The 24816-nt window shown below is 46.2% G+C and overlaps 1 protein-coding gene across 1 annotated transcript in view; it reads right to left on the minus strand.

The window, feature by feature from the left end:
- BCAS1 (brain enriched myelin associated protein 1) overlaps window positions 1–24816 on the minus strand; it is an 89725-nt gene that overhangs the window by 33917 nt on the left and 30992 nt on the right. The window contains exons 5-8 of the mRNA XM_055543359.1: window positions 11665–11808; window positions 10397–10441; window positions 7930–8064; window positions 766–942 (exon numbers count right to left, since the gene is read on the minus strand). Of these exons, the coding sequence (XP_055399334.1) occupies window positions 766–942; window positions 7930–8064; window positions 10397–10441; window positions 11665–11808 (501 nt within the window). The remainder of the gene's footprint in view (window positions 1–765; window positions 943–7929; window positions 8065–10396; window positions 10442–11664; window positions 11809–24816) is intronic.

Raw genomic sequence — 24816 nt, forward strand, 5'->3', positions numbered from 1 at the left:
TGTTCACTGCCTTCCTGGCACCGTGCACCAAGACGCACAGATGTGCCATTGGAATTGCTCAATTGGCATTACCAGCTCTATTTTACACTCCCCCTCCCCTGACTTCTTGCTCATCTTTGGCCACATTTAAAGCAGGGAAGAGCTCTGAACACATGTGGCAGCTGAGGTTTGCTGGGCAGGAGGATCATGGAATAGCTCTCAGCATCAGTCAGCGTGCCCACCTCGCTTCTTCGCTTGGCACCTTCACTCTACAGGGAAAACTCAGACAGCGGTTTGCGTGTTCCCCTCACAGGGAGCGCTGTGTGCCTGCCCTGGTGGTGAACTGGTTCATGGCTGTGGTTCTCCACCAGGAGAGCGAGGTCTCAGGGCTTCTGCCACCGAGCCTCTGCGGCTGGGGGAGGAGGGACGGAGCAGCCCGAGGAGGTCCACGGTGCCAGGGCGGGAGGAACCCGAGGACCCCCACTGTGCTACAAAGCAGACGACTCACGGAACACCACCGCCCTCTGTCCTGAACTGGAGTAATTCCAAGAAGGAAAATTCTACTTGTTCATTTCCTTTTCTTTCCCACAAAACACATGCTTGCAACACGACAGACATTGCATTTTTCTCACGGGGTGAGTTACAAGTCTTCGGCTCAGTGGTGAGTTGAGTCAGCTTGAAGAAGAAACTCCATGCATCATTGAATACTGTGGCTGGCCCACCAGAAACCATTTCTCAAGTCATCCTGGCCCCAGGGACTCTCCAAATCTGGAGACTAGGACTTACCTTTTTCCAGAACAGTTTGCCCAGAGGCAGAGAGCTGGGGCCCCCTTTCTCCTTGGCCCCGTCCTTGGCTGTTTCAGTGGGTGTAGAATTCTTGGCGGCCCCCTGGGGCTCCTGGAGTGTGATGTTGGCTTTGTCTGACTTGAGGTTGGCTGAAGGGGCGGCTGACTTTTCCTCGCCCTATAAAAGTCACAAAAAAAGTTTATCATCGCAGGATTTCAAAAGCGAAAGGGCTCTTCTTTACACATGTGGGCTGAGGTTATGCATGTTAAGTTTCCCTTTTACAACTTTCTGTATTTTTCAAATATTCTGTGTGGTTGTGGATTTGTGTTAAAATCTTGGGAAAAGTCCAGATACTTCTCTTTTGCAAAAATACATAGAAGCATTAGGTATCATATTTATGTAAGGAACACATTAGGGCTCAAGGTGACAGAAAGGGGCACTTGGCTGTTAGAATGTTAGTTTGTGCTGAGGCCATGGGTCTTCTTTAGACTGTGGTCTCCGCAGAAAAGTGTTCTGAACGTGCATCTCCAACACACTCGTGTTTGTTTACATGATAAAGATGTACTGTCTTACTGATCCAAAGTCTGCAGTGAAAGATGGGTTCTAATACATCTGCTTTGGAAGAGAAGGGCTGGTGATCTGCTCTCACTGCCTGCGAGGTCACTGCACTCAGTGGCTCCCAACCTCGTGGGCCCCACGCGCTGGTTCGTGGAAGACAATTTTCCCGTAGACCGGGGTTGAGGGAAGGGTTTCGGGATGGTTCCGGTGCGTTACGTTTACTCTGAGCTTCGTTTCTATTGTTATTATATTGTGATATATGATGAAATAATTACACAACTCGCTTGTTACTCACTCATAGGGTTTTGATATGAGTCTGCAAGTAACTGATCTGTTGCGGTCACTGCGCAGCCAGACCTCTCTGTGAAGGATCGTGCATATCTGCAGCTGCTCCGCTGGGTCAGCTCCCTGGCTCAGCCCCTCCTCAGGCCATGGGGCATTAGGCTCTCTCTCCCAAGGAGCACCCCACCTGGACCCTCGCGGGCTCTAGCTTGCATGAGAGTCTGGTGCCGCTGCTGAGCCGAGAAGAGGCAGAGCTCAGGCAGCTGTGCAGGCGACGGGAGCCGCCGTAAGAACAGGTGAGGCCTCACTCGCCCGCCGCCCCCACCTCCTGCTGTGTGGCTCGGTTCTAACAGGCCACGGACCGTCCCGGCCCTCGGCCTGGCGGCTAGGGACCCCTGACTACGGTGATCTGCAGTTTACAGAAATCTAAAGCTCTAACATCTCTAGACTTTGTGTGAGGCACTCGGGACAGAGGCTTGGGTCTGACGGGCCATCCACAAGCCCCATGTCTCCACTTGTAGACGCAGCCTCCTCGTCTAAAGTAGACGCGAGTGAGTGGACGGACACTGGCATGGAAGCGCACGCCGCTCACTCAGGCCCTGGGCTTCCTGCCTCCCCGTCTCCCCGGCCCTCCTCCTCCTCCCCGCACTCTGAGCAGCCAGGCCACCGTGCCGCGCGGGGCCATCGGCCCTCCTCAGCGACTGCGCTCTTACTCCCATGCTCTCACCGGGCAGGGGAAGAGCTGGGAGACTTACAGTCTCTCTGTCTCTACACAAGTGAGCACCGTGTGAAAAATTCTAACACTGGGCTCATCTGGCCTAACCTCGTCATCTTACGTGTCTCCATTTTAACGATCCTTGGTCCAGGGACTCGTGACACAACCCTTTCAATCCCCAGGGATGTCAGATCTTTGACTACATTTTCTGATTAAAAGGGAAAAAAAAGTCTGAGAGTAAAAACAGTGTGGAAACACTCAAACCTTTCAGAGTATTTCTGATGTTGGAAAGAGTCTTAGAGACCGTCTAGCCCCATGCCTGAATTTTCATGAAGGGGGAAACTGAGGTCTGTGACCCGCCGACACTAACCAGGGGCACAGTCTGGCCTCAGACCCGGACTTTCCTCTCCGACCTGGCGCTCTCCCCACACTGCACATTACCTCTCTGAAGGAAGCTCACGGATCACTGAACTTTACTGTCTGATGCAAGACACAATATCTTCTGTGCTGACTTTTTTGATACTAAAAGGGAATCACTTACGGAGCAGATTCTACATTTGAATTAGGAGCTAAAGGGCCAATGTATAGAAATGACTTCTGTGACAGGTGATCCTGGAATAATCCCAGTTCCATTTAAAAACGTATAAAACCGCATAATGCTGGGGTTTAAAATAACCTCTGCCTTGTATCAACAGTGCGATCAAACTGGTTGGGCTCAGACGGTTCTGCATTTATGCATGTTCCTAACGGTCTGGGACACTTCGTGCTGTTTTAACTCTAAATGGTAATTAAATTAACGAGGACTGGTTGAAGGGGAAGTGCCCTCCACCAACTAGCTTGCTGTCTTTTTCAGAAAATAGGAGGGAGGTATGATTATGTATGCATTTACTTGTGAAAAATGCGATCAACTGCCTTCTATGACCTGTGACGGATACTGAGTGCTGGGTTGACGTGTTCTCATGAAGAGACAGAGACACCAAACAAATAATTCCATAGGTGAACGTAAAATTTCAACTATGATAAGTGCTACAGGGTAGAGCGGAGGATTTGGTGCTAAAAAAAAAGGAGGGGGTGCTAAACTAGATCTACCATGACAGTCAGGAAGGCTTGACAGAGGAAGGAGACTGTGCTGTGATCTGAAGGGCAACTAGAAATTAACTGGGGGAGAGGGGAAGAGGCCCCTGGCCCAGGGAATGGTGTATGCCCAGAGCCCTCAGCAAGCGCCAGAGGCCAGGACAGAAGCAGGAACAGCAGGAGTGGCCAGGCGAGGTCCCCAACATCAACTTCACTTCTGCTCTCCCAGGAAAATCCCCATTTGCTCAAGGGGTCCGTTTTAGACCAATAATCTGGGCTGGGGGTGGGGCTGACCTCACTCCCATCTCTTAGCAAGCACTGTTGTTGGCTTAAGTAAGTCGTCGGCCCTGCTCACGTCATTGCAGGAAACGCTCCATTACTCACTGGGTCCCCCGCTGTTTTCATTTAAATTCTGCTGCTTTGCTTCCTCTACTGAGAGACTGTGTTACCAGCTCAGGGCTGTCCCTTCACAGGTGCTCAGCCCACTCAGTCAAAGCTGCATGGGAGGTACAATAAGAAGCTTGGTTCTGGAGTTCTAGCCTTCTACCAGGGCAGGTCCAGTTGCTAAGCCCACAAGACACCTCTGGTTTGGCTGGTTTTGCCTCCTCCCCTCAGCCTCCTGTCTCCCTCAGGCCCTTGAAGAGGGGACTATGGTCCTAGGGAACTGGGCAAAGACATGTCCAACTTTTAACTCTGATGTAACAGCGATAGAAGGCACCAGTGCCCAGCACCATTCTAAGCCACTGAATGTTGTAACAACAGTCTGATGAGGACGGAATGAATGACTGTGTCCATACTAGTGGTAAAGAATCCACTTGCTGATGTGGGAGACACAGGAGAGGCAGGTTCCATCCCTGAGTCAGGAAGATCCCCTGGAAAAGGAAATGGCAACCCACTCCAATATTCTTGCCTGGGAAATTCCATGGACAGAGGAGGCTGGTGGGCTACAGTCCATAGGGTTGCAACAGTTGGGCGTGACTAAGCAACTGAGCATGCATGCATGCATTACAGTTAGGGAAGTTTTGGTCCCGGCTGGTTAAACAAGTGGCTTGTGATTACACTGATAAGGGGACAGAGTTGACTTCTGAATCCAGGATGGGTGATACGCAAACCTGGACATTCAGTCCCGTGTCTCCTGCATTGTGGACAGATTCTTTACCACTGAGCCACCAGGGAAGCTCATAATAGGCGCATGGAAATATAAGTACTGTGTTATGTGCTTGTGACTCTGCGTCTCTCTGGCCAGGCTGCGCTCTGTGCAGGTATGAGCTGTGATGCCTTTCTCACCGTTACATCCCTATATCCCATTAGATCCTGTGTGTGGCTCAAAACGGGTATTAAATAAACACCAAATTAATTGATGATGGGGACCACAGGGAGAGACCCACACAGGATGCTGCCGCGTCATGTTTCTGCCCATCCACCCCCTCGTGCAGGGCTGTGGAGTCACAGATTGCCATGAGTCGTCCCCTCCCTGCCCACACACCTCCTTGCTTCCCAGAGAAGCGTTCCAAATGGTGTTCTGCCAGCATCAACTGAATTCATACTCTTTGTTTGTGTTACGGTGGAGACTACACAAGTTCTATCCATGTTTTTTGGAGAAAATCTCCTGAATAGGGTTGCCAGATTTAGCAAATAACAGTGAGACCACAGGATGTCCTGTTAAATCTGAATTTCAGATCAACAAAGGATACTTTTTTTGCCTAAGGATGCTCCAAATATTGCCTGCGACATACTTATTTTTATACTAAAAAATTAGTTGCCGTTTATATGAAACTGAGTTGAACTGGGTACCTGTTATTTATCTGACAAACCTACCCGTGAAAGTCTAGTGTATTAGAATTGGAGGTTGCGTATCAGAGGATCTTACCTTCCTCCGCAGTAAGTTTTCATCTTCTTTTCACATTTGGGTGTGGAAGAGGGGAAGTGTTAGTAAGATGTAAACACTGTACCAAGAACCAAAAAACAATGAATGTGTGGCAGAAGCTTATGAATCCTGTGAGGTAGCTGCTGATATTTTACTGTCTAACCCACAGAGGAGGCACTGAGCAAACCAGAGTGGGGAAGGGAGCATTTCTGGGCGTAGCAAAGACACTCTAAATCCACATCCTTTGTGTGCATGGCCCTGTCCAATGTCTGCAGGACGTGTGACAACGTTTTATGCTGAAGCATCATGTGTGATTAAGCCAAGAGAAAAAAGATTCAGATTCAGCAAAGAAATGCTGACCTCCTTATTATTTATGACAACAAACGTATTCCATTGATTAACTCCAGGATTCTCCATTCTTTTACACTAAGAAAATCCTTTTTATAAGAAGGAAAATTGATCTATAAAGAAATGAACCTAGGCATTAACCAGGATTGCTATCCCTTATATTCTTTTAGAGCAAAACTAGAAGACAATGTTTTATCCTTGAATTTGCTTGGATGAGGTCTCCTTTTCGGTCCTGGGTCACAACGAACTCAAGGAGGAGGGATATCACACCTCCCAGAATCAGGCACCAAGGTTCACTGATAGACTCTGGCTGGTCTGTTTTAATGGCCCTTTTTTCCTATCTTTTTCGACGACCGAATAATCATTGAGGAAAAGACGAACACTTTCCGAGGCAGGAAGGTAAAAGCCAATGAGGCCCACCAAACTGCTGTATAAATGAGAGTAAAGAATGTCTGGGACTTGTCCCCTTAAATGACGTAAAGCAATAGACTGAATATGACTCAAGGCGAAACCTTTGGTCTGCTACACAGAGCCCCAGGGAGGGCCACTTCCACATCACCCAGGAGTCCCAAACTCCTCTCCTTTCCCCACAGGCACCTGAGGGGCAGGAAGCGAGACCAAGGTTTGGGGAAGCCCTGGGAATACTGAACTTGGGTGGTCCACTTGTGGGAGGGGAAGAGACTCTGGAACTTAGCGTGAAATGAATTTCATGAGACATGCAGATCTGCCGGGGGTAGGGGTGGGGGTGGTGGGCAGTCATACGACTTCCAAGCTCCCTCCTCACAGGGGCTCCCTGTTTGGGAATTCTGGGGGATTCCTTTGCCCCAGTCTCTGACCCGTTCCACCAGCAGTTACCAAATCGTCTACCGCATCCGGTAGTACTGCCTTTTAATTTCCCCTCCCCCACTGCAGAATCTCTCATCCGCCCCCTTCTCTCTTTGCAGAACAAAATAACTCTGTAGGGAAATCAAAGGGTGGCTCCATAATAGTTTGTTTATGCAAATATAGATTCAGCCAGGAGAGCTTTCTGTGGAGCTTTTATTTGCATACACAGTCCAGGGACTCTCATACCCAGCTGGGGATGTTTTTAAAATAAGTTCATTCAACCTAGTGGAGAATGGTGGACATTTCGAGCAACTTTAGAAGCATGCTGGCCCAAGTCCGGGGTCCTTTTAATTGATGATGGTTTTAGACAAATACTGGCTATTTCTTAGACACGAGAAGAATGAAATCTCCGAAACTGACTTCTGTGTTGTCTTTGCTTGTCAAGAACGTGGAGGCAGAGTTTGTTCCGCCTTCATTCATTGTTTTGCGGTGCCTGGGCTTCCATTTGGGTTCAGTATAAGTCTAGTTAATACAGGGAAGAGATGGAGCAGAGCACAAGGCGATAAAATCTTGAGGTTAGAAAAGTGTTTCCCAAAGTGCAGAAAGCAGACCATTGGTGGGATGAGAGATGGCTTTGGGTTGAGCCAAGATACGATATTAAATAATATTAAAACCATGAAAATACTCATCCTTTTTCAATTCTCATCTTTGTAAGACAATTCAGGAGGAAATCTCAGTCTGGTTTTGGTAGAGAAATCTTTAACATTTCCCTACCGTTGGCTAAGTGCCTTTCCATAAAGCTAGAAAGGCCAACAGTTCAGAGCTTAACATGAGCCAGGTAGCTAGAAGGTAATATCTTTTTTATTGCTTATATAATGGTACCTTCTTCTTATGAAAAGTGATTCTGCTTTACAAGTGTGATGTAATGTTAAGTTTCTTTTCAAGATAACTTTAAATAAGGAGTAAGTAAATTTCAATATAGAAATATTTAATAAATATGAAAGTCTTTCAGTCGTGTCTGACTCTTTGCAACCCCCTATATGGTCCATGGAATTCTCCAGGCTAGAACACTGGAGTGGGTAGCCATTCCCTTCTTCAGGGGATCTTCCCAACTCAAGGATCAAACCCGGGTCTCCCACATTGCAGGTGGATTCTTTACCAGCTGAGCCACCAGGGAAGCCCCAAGTAAATAGTGATATATCTCAAAAATGATGGGGCAGGTACGCAAACATTCAACATTTGGGAAACACTGGGTTAGAAGAATCTTAGAACCCTGGTCCACACTAGTAATCTGAGACATTTAAAACCATGAGGACTTAAAAAAAAATCACTGAAAATTGTCTCACATAATATTTAATTTCCCTCTAATGAGACCCACCACCCAAGGCTCTTTCTTCACTGAAGAGGAGCTGGGTGGACACAGGATGTGCAGGTAAGCCACAGAATGAAGACCAGGGTTCTGTTTTTTTCCCTCCTAGTTTAACGAGATACAGACCTTATGCCTAAAGAATTTTCTGAAGGCGAGTCCTAGCCTGGGGCTATGCAGGTGCTTTTTCTTGGCGCCTTTAGCCTGGACCTCGGATGTCTTCTGCCCGGCTTGTCCATCAGAGACACTTTCTCCCTTAGACGCCTTTCGGGCAACAGCAGTCACAGCTCAGAACTTTGTTTTTAAACAAAATCCATATTTCTCTTTTGTTTTTAAGTGCGGTAATCCTGGTTGTCAATTATCTACTGATACATCACCCTCATCTTCCAATCACAAGGAATCATGTGAACACTTTGTCAAACTCTCAGACACGGTTAAAGAGCACTGCCACCGTCTATTTTTGTTACATGTTGATTTTCAACACGGTAACCTATTCAAATGACCCAGATTAGCACAACTCCATCTGCTAATGACAATGACAAGATTTTTAAGCTTTGTCTATAGGTCAGGAAATAACCAGGTGAAAAAACTTTAAAAATGAAGAAGAGAATGCAGTCCCTCCTGGATGGCTTTAAATATCTAAATGCTACTGTCATGTGAAAAAAAAAATATATATATATATATACATATACCTGAAGGTAAGCAACTTATTTTTGCATCCTGGACTCAAGGCAAATCCTGCCACTGAGTGGCTTTCATTCTCAAACTGATCTCCCCTTTTTTGGTATTAGAAACCTCAGGGGAACAGTATTATCCACAAAGATTCAACTGACTTCTAGATGGGCAGATCTCCTAGGCAAAAGATGTTTCTAGAATGAGCCAGTCCTCTGAGCCAAAATGAGACAAAATTGGGACTAAAATAGCCCAGCTACAATTATTCAGAATTGCTGACTCAAGTCACAAATACTGGGGGATTTTGAGTGTGCTAAAAATTGCCCAGGGCCAAATGAGAAGATGGACAAAGGTTTCAAAGGCATAAATCTAAGAACTTCAGTAGAAAACATGTCCAGGAGGCAAGCGTGAGAATCAGGTTGGAAAGTCTGTTTGTGGGTGTCACAGGCAACCTACATTCACAAAAGCCTCTTTTGAGATCCAGTTGCCTCAGTAATGAACCCAGCCCTCTCTGGGCAGAAGCATGAGATTTTTATCTCTAGGTACTTTCTGTTGGGACCACATTCTAGGTTAGGCAGGAGCAGCTGATGAGAGGGAGGGCCCCAGGTCACTCAGAAAGCCACATGTCACACGCACACACCTTACTGTTTTCAAACAATGCAAGACGCAGAACCCAAAGAGAAATCCATGGACCCAACCATTCACTGAACTTGACCCTAGCAGCCTTGTAGCAAATAAATAACTTTATAGGAAAATGCACGTAGATGCCTCAGATATATCTTTTTTTTTTTCCAATGGAAAAAGAAAATTCTAGAGGAACCCATCAATACAAGGCAAATGTAATCCTGGTGTTCAATCTGTCCTGCAGGGATTAGGGAAATAGGGATCACCTACATTTGAATAGAGCTCCCTGGGCTTACCAGGCATGGTCACACCTTCAGTCCTGGGGGTGGGGAGATAGAAGTTTTATTGCCTCGGTTTTACAGATGTGGGAATTTGGGTTCAGACGGGTTAGGATCACACAGCCTTCGAGTAGCAGGACTGTGGCTCGAACACAGGTCTTCTGAGACAAATTCTAGGATCTTTTTCATACCTCAGTCCCTTCAAATATGGGAAGCAGATGGACCAAGTTGGCCAACCCGTTTGTTTGGTCCCAGTGGCTTTCAAAGCACTTTCAATCACCAAAAGGAGGACACAAGGCACTTCTCTGTCACCAAGGTCAGTTTTCCTCGTGATTCCCGGGAAATTCAAACCATGTGTCCTACTAAAGAAAACCAGCTCTGTCTAGTGTAAAGGGAAAACATCTCTAGAAAGTCGCCGTTGCAGACAAAATGTACTTTGAGGGGAACCGGCTGAATTTCTAGGATGACAGTGAAAAAGGGCACGCTCTCCAGGGCATCCTAACCCCTCCATTTGGCAAGTGTCAACTCATGGCTGTTTCGTGCCACCAAGCAATTGCCATGGCAGTAGAGATTAATTTTTTTTTTCAAATGACATGAAAAACCAAGCAGGACACAGTTTTTAAAAACCAAAAGCCCAGAGGCTTACATCTGCTTTAAATTGAGTCCCACCGCTTTCTCATTTCCAGTGGCTTTTACTCTATTCCCTGGGTCTCTCCACACACAACGAAAAAGACTAAGATGATATATAACTATTAGTAGTCTGTTCTAATTCTGTGCAAGAAATTGGTTTTTGTGACATTATTTAGCCACAATTGGCACATATTTCAAGTTTTCCACCAAAATTTTCATTAAAATACCATTAACATAAAAGGAACATTTTAAGGACAACCTAACGGCAGTGTTAAATTGCCAAATATGTAAACATGTATCTACACACACACATGAAATTCAAAAAAGAGGACAGAAACCCAAAGCCAGTTTCACACACAAACCCAAATATAAACATACTTCAGGCTACCTACCGTGTCTTCTGGATCTTTTTTTGTTTCAGCTTTGTTAGGCGAAACCTTAAAAGTTTGAAAAAAACAGATGTTACAAACCATAGCTCTTTAGGGTGATTTTATTTATTTCTTTTTTTTTTCTCTCTCTCTCTTTCCTTTCTTTTTTTGGCCTTGCTGCAGAATCATAGTTCCCCAACCAGGTACTGAACCCAGGGGCCCACAGTGAAAGCATCAAGTCCTAACGCTGGGCCCCCAGGGAAGTCCTTATTTCATATTTTTATTTAACACAGTCCAGTTTACTCTACAGGTAAGGAATATAATAAGAAATCCTGGTAATGCCTAGGTATAGAAAAGTTAATGAAGTTAATATTTTATAGTGAAATGCATCAGATCTTATACATTCACCCAGAGCTTGACTACATTCAAGTGTGTCTCTTGGAAGGCCAGACTTTCCAGCAAGGCTCCCACTGATCCAAACAAACATACAGCCCTTTGGTGTTTGTCGCACACTCTGTTGATTTTTTTCTGTTTTATCTTTCGAAGCTGGTCTTGGTCTTTGGAAATAGCCCAAATGAAGCTGTCTGTTTAATTATGCATGCACTCACTCAGCCCTTTTCTGAGTGTTTGGCACGTGCCAAGCCGTGGGCCCTGAAGAGTCAGAGATGAGCAAGCAATGGAAGGCGTGGGTCCCTGCCTCAACCCGATGAGAGCTTTAGACGTAACAAGATAGAAAGTGACTTCTACAGTTCGATTTGCCATTTGAGTGGCAAAAACGCTTTGGCAGGTCAGCAACTCAAAGAAGTTTTTTCCAATTATTTTTATGGTCAGTAACCGTAAGACACCAACTGCGGTAGAGTTCCATGACCACATGGCTCACGTTGTACTGAAAGCAAAAGGAGAGGGGCAGCCGAGGATGAGATGGCTAAATAGCATCACTGACTCCACGGAGGTGAATCTGAGCAAACCCCAGGAGACAGTGAAGGACAGGGAGCCTGGCGCGCTGCAGTCCACAGGGCCGCATGTAAGTTGGACGCGACTTCGCCGCTGAACAACAGCGTGGCTATAGTTTGGTCACCTGCCATGCTTCTCACAGTTGCCAGCAGTAAAGGCTCCTTCGCGGAAAGTCAATTCCCTTACGAAACACCTTTCCCTGTTCTCCAGGGTCCGGCTACACCAAGGTGACACCCCGTTTAGAGCAGTGCCATTCAAGCCCGTCATTCTTAGAGCTAGCAAAACTTTCTTGCAATAAGACTTAGGAATAGAGTAGAAAAGGAGTTGAAATTACTTACCAGGGTTTTAAAGAAGCTCATGATGGAACTGTTCTCTGCCTGGGCGTCCTCCTTTGCAATCTCCAGTTGCTCAGGGTCCCCGGGGACAGAGCGGCTCACAGTTGGGACTTCCTGTCCTCCCTTTCCCTTGCCGTCAACTAAGTCCTAGGATTGAGACAGAGTTTTCACGGTTGCAACTTGTTGAATGTGGACTCTCAAAGCAATATTTTTGCTTCCCGCCTCTTTCTCCCTTACCCGCTAATTCCAGCCATACTTCTTCTGCCCACAGGGATGTAGAACAATCAGGGGCTTATGAGAGTCACTCTTCCTTCCCCGCCCCCTCTTCTAACAGAATCAGCATCTGCAGTCAAGTCGGAGGGACATTGTCCGGAGCCAGAGGCGAGCAAACACGGCAGGGCGCGTCCCAAACAAAACCCCTTTTCTCCCAGCTCTGCAGAAAGGCTGTGCAGGACGCAGCGCTCTGTGGTCCCCGGGTCTGATTGTGGGAGATCCTTCTATGCGGTTTCCCACCGTCCCCACAGTGGTGGATTGTATCAACTAAGAAACGCACTGATATTTTAGAACAATAATTCCGTCTTCAGGATCTGGGAGTTTATTGGTGAAAAGCTGGGGTACAGCGATGGACTTCCTCTTCTAACCCACCCAGGATGGCAGGATGCTTGCCAAAGTGGCCTTTTTTGTTTTCTTCACTCCCATGACCTTGGGCCAAGCCAGGTTACTTCAAACCCATCCATTCTGCAGGCTTGGGCTCAAGTTTACATCCTTCGCTGAAGTCTTTCTGGGTCACAGCACCCACAGGACCTGTTCCCTTCTTTGGGTTTCTAGATAGCCTCCCCATGCTGAATCACTTGGCATATGGGTTAGCCTAGTTCCAAGGACCAAGCCAGAAGAGTCTGCATCAGAAATGGGGCTTTCTTTGGAACTTCCCTGGTGGTCCAGTGGTTAAGACTCAGCACTTCCAACACAGGGGGCGTGGGTTCGATTCCTGGTTGGGGAATTAAGATCCCACATGCTGCATGGCATGGCCAAATAAAGAATGTGGCTGCTTTTTTATTGAACAGCTATGACAATATATAAACACATTTTGGTGAATATTTTAAAAGGTAATAATAATGTGTGTATTCCACAGAGTTTTCCTCAGTTCCAGAGCTCTCTCTAAATGGAGCAGCGCTTCTTGTGAAATGCCTCTGAAAGAGCTGGAACTTCATAAAACCCAACTCAGATCAGAGCCACAGCTCTAAGTTCTCAGCTTTTCTAGTTCATCCCAGGCAGAACGAGTTTTACCTGGGAAGAGATGCCCTTTTAAACAGGTTCTAATATAACTTCTTGTTCATGCTGTGTGCTGTGCTGTGCTAAGTCCCTTCAGTCGTGTCCGGCTCTTTGAGACCCCACAGACTGTAGCCCACCAGGCTCCTCTGTCCATGGAATTCTCCAGGCAAAAATACTAGAGTGGGTTGCCGTGCCCTCCTCCAGGGCATCTTCCTGACCCAGGGATTGAACCTATGTCTCTTACGTCTCCTGCATTGGCAGGGGGGGTTATTTATCATTAGTGCCACCTGGGAAGCCCTTTTCTGTTCATATTAGAAGTCTAATATGAGTTGAATTTTTTTATAATTCCAAGGTATAATTCGTATCCAGGTTGTTAAGTAGGTTGATAAAGAGGATGGTTGAAAATTTTGTGTCTAGCAGATGAGTGGCTTCCCAGATGCATGCTAGTGGTAAAGAACCCACCTGCCAATGCAAGAGATGTGGGTTCAATCCCTGTGTCAGGAAGATCCCCTGGAAAAGGTAATGGCAACCCACTCCAGTATTCATGCCTAGGAAAACCCACGGACAGAGGAGCCTGGCGAGCTACAGTCCATGGGGTCTCAAAGAGTCGAACACGACTGAAGCACCTTGGCGCTTAGCATGTGGTGCGCCTGTGTGGGCGATGATTTGATTTTAGGTGGTGCATATACATGGACACATACAGATGCATGAAGTTATTCTTTAGGAGTGTTTGTTTGGAAAGATACTTCTTTGGTACAATGAACAGTTTTGCTTGGGTAGAGTTGAGTAGAAAAACTTTAGATGAAATATTAAATCAAAAAAGTTACATAAATCATCAAACAGGTGTGTGTCAGACGAGCCAGCATGGGTGTGGTACCAGCACTAAGTCTAATGGAGCGCCCCACCAGGCCTGCTGGAGCTGGTCCTTGGACAGAGTTACTTACTTCCACCTACTCATTCATTCGCCTTCGTTCAGTAACGTGGTGGGGGAATCGTGAGCACGTGCAAACTGTAGAGCAGCCCCACGGTGTGAGTGCCGCCCGGAGCCAGCCGGCCCAGGCTCTGCCCTCTGCTCCGTTCACACCCCTGCCTTTTCGTGTTCCCTGATGTCTGTGTCTAGAGTGTTCATGGGCCAGAAGAGCAGCACCTGCCTCTGAGGGTCGTTGGGGTGTCAGTGGGACGGCCCGTCTACAGGGTTTAGCGCGTGTGCAGCGCACAGTGCCGTTTTGCTGTTTAGTTGCTAAGTCGTGTCTGACTCTTCGTGACCCCACGGACGCAGCCCGCCAGGCTCCGCTGTCCTCCACTATTGCTCAAACGCATGTCCATTGAGCCGGTGATGCCATCCAGCCATCTCATGCTGTCATCCCCTTCTCCTGCCCTCAATCTTTCCCAGCATCAGGGTCTTCTCAAATAAGTCAGTTCTTCGCGTCAGGTGGCCAAAGTATTGGGGCTTCAGCTTCAACATCAGTCTTCCTAATGAACATTCAGGACTGATTTCCTTTAGGATGGACTGGTTGGATCTCCCTTCAGTCCAAGGGACTCTCAAGAATGTTCTCCAACACCGCAGCGTGAAAGCACCAGGCACACAGTAACCTTCAATAAATGATGTTACTGTCATCATCACTGTTAAGCTACTGAGCCTCATCTTGAGCCTGGCGAGACTGACAAAATTGAACCAGAGACGTTCCTGTCTCGAAGTGCTTACAGTCTCACAGTGGATAAAGGCCGGCAAAGAAGAACTTGGGTAAAAGGAAACATGAGTCCCACGAGCCCACTTAGCTGCCGTTCAGAATCAGCTGGGCAGCATTTTACACCAGCGTTAACACCCAGACACTCCCTGAACCAATCTGATCAGAATGTCTGGAGGTGAGGCTCAGGCATCATCATTTTTAGAGCCTCTGGGTGATTCCAATGTGCGTCAAGGATGAGAACAGCTGAGCTAGAGGGATGAGGAAGGGTTGAAGATGGAGCAGCATCTGCCCTCGGCCCTGGAGCCTGAGCTGCGGGTGGACACGTGGGGTGGGGAGGGCTGGGGTGGAGAGGAGTTTCAGACGGCGGGAAGGACATGAAAGGGAAGGATGAGGTGGGAACCCAGGTGGGAAGGGCTTCAGGGGCAGGTTATTCAGTTCGACTGAGATCCAGGGGGCAAGACAGGCTTCCCAGGCAGCTCAATGGTAAAGAACCTGCCTGCAATGCAGGAGACCTCAGGAGACCCCAGTTGAATTCCTGGGCTGGGAAGATCTGCTGGAAAAAGGATAGGCTACCCACTCTAGTATTCTGGCCTGGAGAATTCTATACAGTCCATGGGGTTGCAAAGAGTCGGACACGACTGAGCGACTTTCACTTTCTTTCACTGGTGGTCCAGTGGTTAAGAATCCACCTGCTGAACAGAAGGTACGGGTTTGACTGCTGGTCCAGGAAGACCCCACACGCCACAAATACTGAGCCTGTGTGCCAGAGCCCCGCGCTCGGCGACAAGAGAAGCCGCCGCAGTGAGAAGCCTGGGAACCAGAGCTAGAGGCGCCCCCGCTTGCCACAACCAGAGAAGGCCTGCATGCAGCAGCGAAGACCCCGAGCGGCAGGAATAAAATAAGTAAACAAAAAGTTTAAAAAGATTAAAAAGTTTATACAAGCATTACAGGAGAGGGCTGAAAAAGTAGGAATGAAGAACCACTCAAAAGTCTCCACAATCCTAGAACAAGTAAATAAAGCAGCATGTCATAGTAACATGTGGAATCTACCTACGGACCACGTGATGGGATATTTTGCAGCCATACCTTCTTTGAGGAATGTGGAATGAGAAGGAAAAATGTCCATGGTAATATCATTATAATGATAATGATCAACCTTTATATGTCAAGCCCAATGCTAAGCTAGTTAAAAAGATCTCATTTAGCTCTTATAACGATTTGTGACGCCATTTTTACTGATAAAGAAATTGATTCATGCAAAGAATAAATAACTTGCCTTTGATCTTAGACTAAAGCTAGGATTTGACCCTAGGCCCAAATGATTTCAGAAGCAAAAAGCTTTTAAGTACCATCTACACTGCCTCACACCTCCCTTCCTTCAGGGGTTTACCCAAATATCAACTTTGTACAAAGAGTTATCCTGTTTTAATTTCCCTTGTCTCTATTCCTCTTCCCTGCTATTTTCCCCACATTTGTCATCATTCACATATAACACAGGTTTGATCCCTGGGTCGGGGAAGATCCCCTGGAGTAGGAAATGGCAACCCACTCCAGTGTTCTTGCCTGGGAAATCCCCCGGACAGAGGAGCCTGGCAGGATAGAGTCCATGGGGTCACAAAGAGTCAGGCACGACTGAGCACACACAAGAACAACATGTAACACATTTTGACCAAAGACATATGCGAGTTTAGTGTGTGATACAGGTTTTTTATATTAAAGGACTTTTTATATTGAAGATGTAGGGACAGGGGTGGCCATCTAAAAAGTTAACACAGTGCCATAGTCCTGTGTGTGTGTGTGTTAGTTGCTCAGTCATGTCCGACTCTTTGCGACCCCGTGGACTGTAGCCCACTAGGCTCCTTTGTCCGTGGGATTCTCCAGGCAAGAATACTGGAGTGGGTTGCCAATTCCTTCTCCAGTGCCATAATCCTACTCTGGGGAAAATCTAAATGGATAAATACACTAGAAGAGCACTTAGGAAATGCTTCCATAATTTTGGATTGACAGAGCTTTTGTAACTTTGACTGAAACTCCAAAAGTCGTGAAAGGAATGGTCGAAAGTCAAAAAGTCTGAATGTTTGAAGATGTTCTGTGAGGAGGCTGGGGTGAGAAGCAGGCGCCCTCGTGTTTTACTGAGTCAAGTCAAGTAACTTCAGTCCCGATGGAGGGAGGGTCGGAATTCTGGCACTACCAACTAAAATTAAAAACATGTATATTCTTTTAAGGAGTTCCCTGGTGGTCCAGTGGTTAAGAATCCGTCTTGCAATGCAGGGGATGTGGGTCGATCCCTGATTGGGGAACTTGAGATCCCAAACACTGTGGAGCAACTAAACTCCTTGAGTGGAAACCAGCGAGGCCGTGCCCCGTGATGCAGACCCTGCGTGCTGCAGCCAAACGGATGACGGATGAAGGGTACTGTAAAAAGCATATATTCCTTTACCCAGTGATTCTGCTCTTAAGAGTTGAGTTCACGTAAGTATGAAATAACAAATGCAAAAGCTTATTTACTACAATGAGGTCATAGCAAATGCTTGGAAACCTGCCAAATGTCATTAATAAAGTCCTGGGTAAATAACTCATGGTACATCCATTCATTGGAAAACGATGTGTTCCAGATTTGCACGCTGTACAGATAAAGACAGTAGTGTTAGCTGGGGAAAGAAAGCACGGGCTAGAACACAGTGCCTAGTAGATTAGCGTTTGCTTAAACAAGAAGGAGCGTGAATTTATGCTTGTCTTTTGCTTGCATATGCTCAGGAAAGATTCATTTAAAAATACAAACAGTGATTATCTGGCGGGAGCGGCATTGCTAGACAAGTACGCCATTTAATAATTTCTTATTTTGAGCCATGTGAACATATTATGTATTAAAAATTAAAATTAAAACAAAATGTGTGGCTTCCCTGCTGGCTCAGTGGTGAAGAGTCCGCCTGCAGGGGACGCAGTTTCGACCCCCGTCTGGGAAGACCCCACACCCGAGAAGCAGCTAAGGCCGTGGGCTCCAACTGCCGAGCCGGCGCTCCGGAGCCGGGAGCCACAGGACTGAGCCCGCGCGTCCCGGAGCCCCGCCCCACGGCAAGGGGAGACACGGCAGCTACAGAAGAGCCCGCACAGCAAGGAAGGCCCAGCACGAACAAAACTAAACAAATACAACAAAGTGGGGACGACTGCCTCCAAATTTACAGAAGCCATCCAGAGAGCCAAACAGCACGCCGGCGAGGGCGAGCCGGCCCACGGCCACCAGGGTGTGGCCTATGCCTGAACCATGGGGTATTTGTAGGATCTCTGTCCTTAACTACAAATGTATCTTCGCTATTTTCATCAGGCCTCCGGATCATTCTGAGCAAACAGAAATTTCAGACAGAAACACAGGCACTCTCCAGGAACTATCTGGAAACTTCTTTTTAAGAAACAGGTGTCCATGGGGTCAGCGTGTTTTTCATCTGTGCGGAAGAGACCTACATATATTTTTTTCCCTTTCACTTGGCTTCAAAGGGCAGACAGATTGAAACACTAGTTAACGACCACAATTTGTCATGTTGAAAAACTGCTGCCTTATCATAACTTGTCTATGATCAAACCCACATGGGGCTTCTGGCGCCTTCCTCCCACTGTAAATTGTCAGCTGGGTTCCTTCTCCCTCAGAGCAAGGTCTGCATTGTCCAAGTGAGAATATACGTGAAGGCAGGATGATCAAGACTAAAAAAAAGCCTCTCCTGGAACTACTTGTAATGAACGTCTACCTCATCTAGAGGTCCCCACCGATCGGGCAGCACTGGGTTCATTGTGAATTTTTGTACCAAGAATCACGGTCCAACACGCAGCTTAACACGGGAAGATTTGTCTAAGCAATGTTGACTGGTACAGAAACCCATTACCCCACTCTCTTCCATCTGTTAGAAATTCGAGCCACATGCTGTCTGGGATAAAAGGGAGAGCTCCGCTTCCTCTCCCACGCGGTTGCCCCAGACGCACAAGGCCATCACCGGCTCAGCAACAGCGGGCTCCAGACTAACACCCAGGCCTCGCTCTTCTCCCTCCACACCGCCTGCACACACCCACTGTCACACCGACGGTGAACAACGGGATCCGTGCACGCTCAAAGCTAAACACACATCCTTCAGTTTTCTTAGAAGGGCAAGAAATCAATCAAATAAGCAGGAAGGGATTCCAAGACCAAAGTCTACTAAAAATGTTCAGTGGAAATTTAACATTTCTGAAGTAATTTGGAAATTTTTCTTTAACACCTCGTTTTACTACAAAGCTCAAAACCACCGAAGGAGGATCTCTCCTGGGAGTTTATTTTGTATTTTTACTTTTTTTCCTCTATTCTTTTTTAAGATTTATTTATATGTGTAATTTTTGGCTGCTCCGGGCCTTCTCTGCTCTGTGCAAGCTTTCTCCGGTTTTGTGGAGCAGGGCTTCTCTCCAGCTGTGCACGGGCTTCTCGCTGCAGTGGCTTCTCTTGCTGCAGAGCACAGGCTCTAGGGTGGCCGGGCTTCAGTAGCTGTGGCCCCCAGGCGTAGTTGCTCTGAAGCATGTGCGATCTTCCCGGACTAGGGATCGAACCTGTGTCCCTTGTATTCTGGATTCTCAACCACTGGACTACCAGGGAAGCCCTTTACCACTATTCTTGCCCATTCACATCAACGGATAGAAATGCATTCACATCTTTTAAGCTCATGGCAAAAATAAGGAAAGAACTCAAATAGCACAACCGTAAAATACAGTTACGAGAGGACTTGGAAAACTGCCCATCCACAGCGTTTTCTCTTTCCAAAACACACATTGGCTGTGCGTTTTAAAAGCCAGTGTTATTTCTGAACAAGAAATTGCCACGCAACCTCTGGATTGCACAGTTGCAGAATGACTGTAAGTGAAAATAACCCGTTAAACCTCTGGTTACTGCTGCGGTTTCTAATACAGCTCAGGAGGGCGCAAGCTTCATAGCGCCGTCTAGTGGAGGAACTGGGAAACTACCTAGATTGCAATATTTTCCGTATACTTAGGCAGTACTCCGTGCTTGCTTCATTTATAAAAAAGAGAAAATTTACATGAGCAAAGAATAAAAGTATTAACTGCACCCATTATCCCACGACGGCAAATAACTACTGCCAACAATTTTCAGTTTTGCATTTCAAGTCCCTCTCTGGGTAGAAGGATGAATGTACATGTTGACAGGCAAGGCAAACATGATATTTATCCTAAAGGGATGTTTCTGTATACACTACTTTGAAACTTGATTTTCTTATTTAATGTTATGTTATAGCTATCTTCACAATCAATAAGTCTATTTCTATGTCATCTTGTTCATGATCTCCAGTGTAAGGGTATACCAGACTCAGTGCAAAGTCTCTCTAACTAGATCTTTTAGATCTTCCCAACTTGAAAAACTAAGACCAGCAGCGTATTAAAAAGCAGAGACATTACTTTGCTGACAAAGGTCCGTCTAGTCAAGGCTATGGTTTTTCCAGTGATCATGTATGGATGTGAGAGTTGGACTATAAAGAAAACTGAGCTTTGATGCTTTTGAACTGTGGTGTTGGAGAAGACGCTTGAGAGTCCCTTGGACTGCAAGGAGATCCAACCAGTCAGTCCTAAAGGAAATCAGTCCTGGGTGTTCATTGGAAGGACTAATGCTGAAGGTGAAATTCCAATACTTTGGCCACATGATAAGTATTGGCCAAATACAGACTCATTTGAAAAGACCCTGATACTGGGAAAGATTTATGGCAAGAGGAGAAGGGGATGACAGAGGGTGAGATGGTTGGATGGCATCACCGACTCAATGGACATGGGTTTGAGTAAACTCTGGGAGATGGTGATGGACAGGGAGGCCTGGCGTGCTGCAGTCCATGGGGTCACAAAGAGTGGGACACGACTGAGCAACTGAACTGAACTTTTCTCTTACAAATAATGTGGGACTTCAAAAAACACAAAACCTTATGGATAAATGTTACACATTTTCTCAATAAATTCCCAGATGTCATATTGTCCTTTCAATTTTCTTAAGACTTAAAAATTGTGTACTGCCAGAGTGCCACAGTTGAAATAAACTTCCTAGTGAGCCAAGTAGTTGATTAAGAAATTACCAGACACTTCAGAGGGCAATAAAATAACATAAAAATATTGAAGTGTAAAATCTAGATTAAAAAAAAATTCACTTTGGCAACTTTAAAAAGTTTATGTATTTGTAAAATGTATATAGGACTTAGCTGCAGCACACGTGGCCTTCGCTGTGTCTCGTAGGGTCTTTGTTGCTGTTCTCAGGCCCTCCAGGATGGCACATGGGCTTAGCTGCTCTGCAGCATCAGATGTGGGATCTTAGTTCCCCAACCAGGGACTGAGCCTCTGTCCCCTGCACTGGAAGGCAGGTTCTTAACCACTGGACCACCAGGGAAGTTCCTGAAATCTAGACTTCTCATCTTCTTCTGGCGTGTGTTCTAGGTGGGAGAATCTTCATGACACAGATCTAAAAATGCTCCACTGACCCATTTTCTCTTTTTTTTTGGAAGGAGAGAGGCAACCCTGTTCATTTTAGCTGCTTAACCTGATTGAATCAAGCCAGGTTGGACCAATTATCCCGTATGATATACTTTATTACAAATCACAAGCTCACCACCTGTTTTAATACTCTGTAGACATAACCTCAGGTTATTAATAGCTCATCTTATACCTTTGCAGCAAAAGTGTAACACAGCACCTTGACACGATAGAGCCTCGTTAGCCCGCGGTATTGACCGAGGCAGAGATGTTATATTTATGAGATGAAACAAACCAGCTGTCCATTTTAGTCATAGGTGGAAGGTGGAAAGAAGTCTATCAGAGAAAGCAATTCACACTTTCTTCCTATAAATAAGGGTTTTCCATTTTCTCTCTCAGCAACTCCTCCACTTGAGGGGTAAGTGAATTTTTCAACTTGATTTCCGATGGCAAGTGAAATGTGGGTAGAGACTTAAGCAATAAAATGTTCTTTCCTTGCTTCTTTTTCTGGCAGCAGTAATTACTTTGGGGATATTCCTAAGGACACAGGAGTTGGCATATCCTTAAATAAAGTCCGCTATGTATGATATAAAATTGAAAAATACGATTACAGTGGGTAAAGAGTGGGCACAGAGTAATTCCAGGTCATGTCGGGCAAAAAACAATCTGCGGAAGGCGCTTCTGTCCTGTGATTAGTTCCAACATAGACAACCCCCAGACTGATAACAATATTTTACATTTATTAGAGAGAAAAAAGATCCAACATTAAAAAAAAAAAAACTTTAAAATACAAAAGCAAATAACCCATAGCCTAGAACAAGTTCGTCATCTGTTTAACAAACACTTCCCGAAAGTGAGAAAACGGTTTTGAATGCTGCAAAATTAGGTTGCATATTTTCTAAGAATTGTTTGGACTTATTCAGGAAAAGAAAAATCACATCTTTTTTCCTGAATTTTTGCATTAGACCGAATCTTTCCTGACCCCACCCTCTATCCAATCCTAATTATCAGCTTCCTCTCTCCTCTGCTTTCTATCTCAAAACTCTGTTTATTTCATTCATAACCCTTTTCATACACTGGAACTGCTTATTTTCTTGGTTATTGGTCTTCTCCTTCATGGATCATAGCCTTGACATCATAAAAAGCAGAGATATCACTTTGCCAACAAAGGTCCGTACAGTCAAAGCTATGGTTTTTCCAGTAGTCATGTACAGATATGAGAGTTGGACCATAAAGAAGGCTGAGCGCCAAAGAATTGATGCTTTCGAATTTGGTGCTGGAGAAGATGCCCGAGAGTCCCTTGGACAGCAAGGAGATCAAACCAGTCAATCCTAAAGGAAATGAACCCTGAATATTCATTGGAAGGACTGATGCTGCAGCTGAAGCTCCAATTCTTTGGCCACCTGATGCGCAGAGGAGACTCACTGGAAAAGACCCTGATGCTGGGAAAGATTGGGGGCAAAAGGAGAAGAGGGCAGCAGAGGATGAGATGGCTAGATGGCATCATTAACTTAATGGACATGAGTCTGAGTAAACTCTGGGAGACGGTGATGGACAGGGAGGCCTGGTGTACTGCAGTCCATGGGGTTGTAAAGAGTCGGATACGACTGAGCGACTGAACAACAACAAAATTGTTTTATGCTATAATGAAAGCTCGCATGGGGTATAACATTCTGTTCATCCTAAAATCATTCCTGGCACAAAGAAAGCACTCAGATGTTTGATGAATGAATAAACGAAAAGTACTGATCCTTCCGATTCACTGTTCAACACCTGCTTATGAACTGACCCTAAGGCTGGATTTACAGCTTATTAGCCTACATTGCTTCAAATTGTCTTACACGCTATGAAGGATGAAAAGTGGTCTCTGTTGGAGATTTTTTCTGTACTCCCAACTCTGCCACAAGAACAGAGCAGTGCAAAGAGCACCGCACGAGCTGTGCTCTGGGGGCCGACGGGGGAGGCGGGGGCTCGGGCAAACTGGAGGAGCGCTCCGCCCGAGGGCAGGCACAGCGCATACCTGATCGCGGATGGACGTTTCTACTTTCAGACACGCACGAAATAAGGATTCTACTGAGATCTCACACTTCAAAACTGCTGTCAACCAACTTTGTCAATTGCAAAATGTTATCAATGGACTAAAATATTACTATAAAACACTGTGTATGCCAAATGGGCTTCCCTGGTGGCTCAGAGAGTGAAGAATCCGCCTGCAATGCAGGAGACCTGGGTCCCATCCCTGGGTCGCGAAGACCCCCTGTAGAAGAGAAGGGCTACCACTCCAGGATTCTGGCCTGGAGAATTCTGTGGACAGAGGTCAAATAAAACCTATGTGCAGCTTCATACATCCCATAAGAGCCCATTTTTCAACTTTGGTCTATGTGCCTAGCTCAGCATTTTCTAGAAGAACTATTCCTTGGGAGATAATACGCAACTGGCTGGACAAATGATAGCTCTATGCAGACTGAAGCCTGAGAAACACTCAGTTAGACAAAGCAGAGCAGGGGTGCCTGCCGCAGGACTTCTCAGAGCCTTTAGTGGCCGATGTCCACTGTGCATCTTCATGAGAGATGACAGGCCAACTGCTATTTCCCAAAACTGTTTGATGCTGGTACTCTATTCCCAGGCTGATCTCACCGAACGGATGAGGCTACAGAGTATCAGTTTGGGAAATGCTAGCTTCAGTAATTTAAACAAGATGTAAGATGTTTCTAAAAGTCCGAAATGTTCCCTCTTTTTGAGCTCATGTGCACAGTGGTCAACCACGTAGCTGACAGATTGGAATCCACCACTTTCCAGCCGTGTGATCTCAGCCAAGTTATTTCTCCCCTCTGAGTGCTGTTGCTGGGTTAGTCAGTCAGTCCCCTCTGGCTCTTCTGAGTTAGTAAATGCTCACCGAATCAGGGCTGCTCTGATAGCCTTGAAGAAGAGAATCAGACTGGATAATGCCAAAGGGTAAGCAAACTCAAAACGTAGTTTGCAAGTTCATTGCAAAATACAATTCACTTAATATTCAACCATGAGGATTAGCACCATAACATATTAAAGACTGAATGAAAATATCAAATAAATAGGAGAGATATATGATTCTGCACAGTTTGTTAAAGCATCTGTAGCATACATATTGCTCCCCTAGCGGCTCAGTTCAGTTCAGTCGCTCAGTCGTGTCTGACTCTTTGTGATCCCATGGACCGCAGCACGCCAGGCCTCCCTGTCCATCACCAACTCCCGGAGCTTGCTCAAACTCATGTCCATTGCATTGGTGATGCCATCCAGCCATCTCATCCTCTGTCGTCCCCTTCTCCTCCTGCCCCCAATCCCTCCCAGCATCAGGGTCTTTTCCAATGAGTTAGCTCTTTGCATCAGGTGGTCAAAGTATTGGAGCTTCAGCTTCAGCACAGTTCTTCCAACAAATAGTCAGGACTGATTTCCTTTAGGATGGACTGGTGGATCTTGCAGTCCAAGGGACTCGGTGGCTCAGTGGTAAAGAATCTGCCTGCCAATGCCCGGGATGTTGATTCAGTCCCTGGGCTGGAGAAGGAAATGGCAGCCCACTCCAGTATTCTTGCCTGGGAAATCCCAAGGACAGAAGGGCCTGGCGGACCACAGTCACAAAAGAGTCGGACATGACTCAGCAACTAAATACAACAACAACACAGCATATAAATGTTTTGAAACCATTTTTCTTGAAAGTTGTGTTCGGCAGAGC

Source organism: Bubalus kerabau, chromosome 13 (genome assembly GCF_029407905.1).
Source record: "Bubalus kerabau isolate K-KA32 ecotype Philippines breed swamp buffalo chromosome 13, PCC_UOA_SB_1v2, whole genome shotgun sequence".
NCBI classification, from domain to species: Eukaryota; Metazoa; Chordata; class Mammalia; order Artiodactyla; family Bovidae; genus Bubalus; species Bubalus kerabau.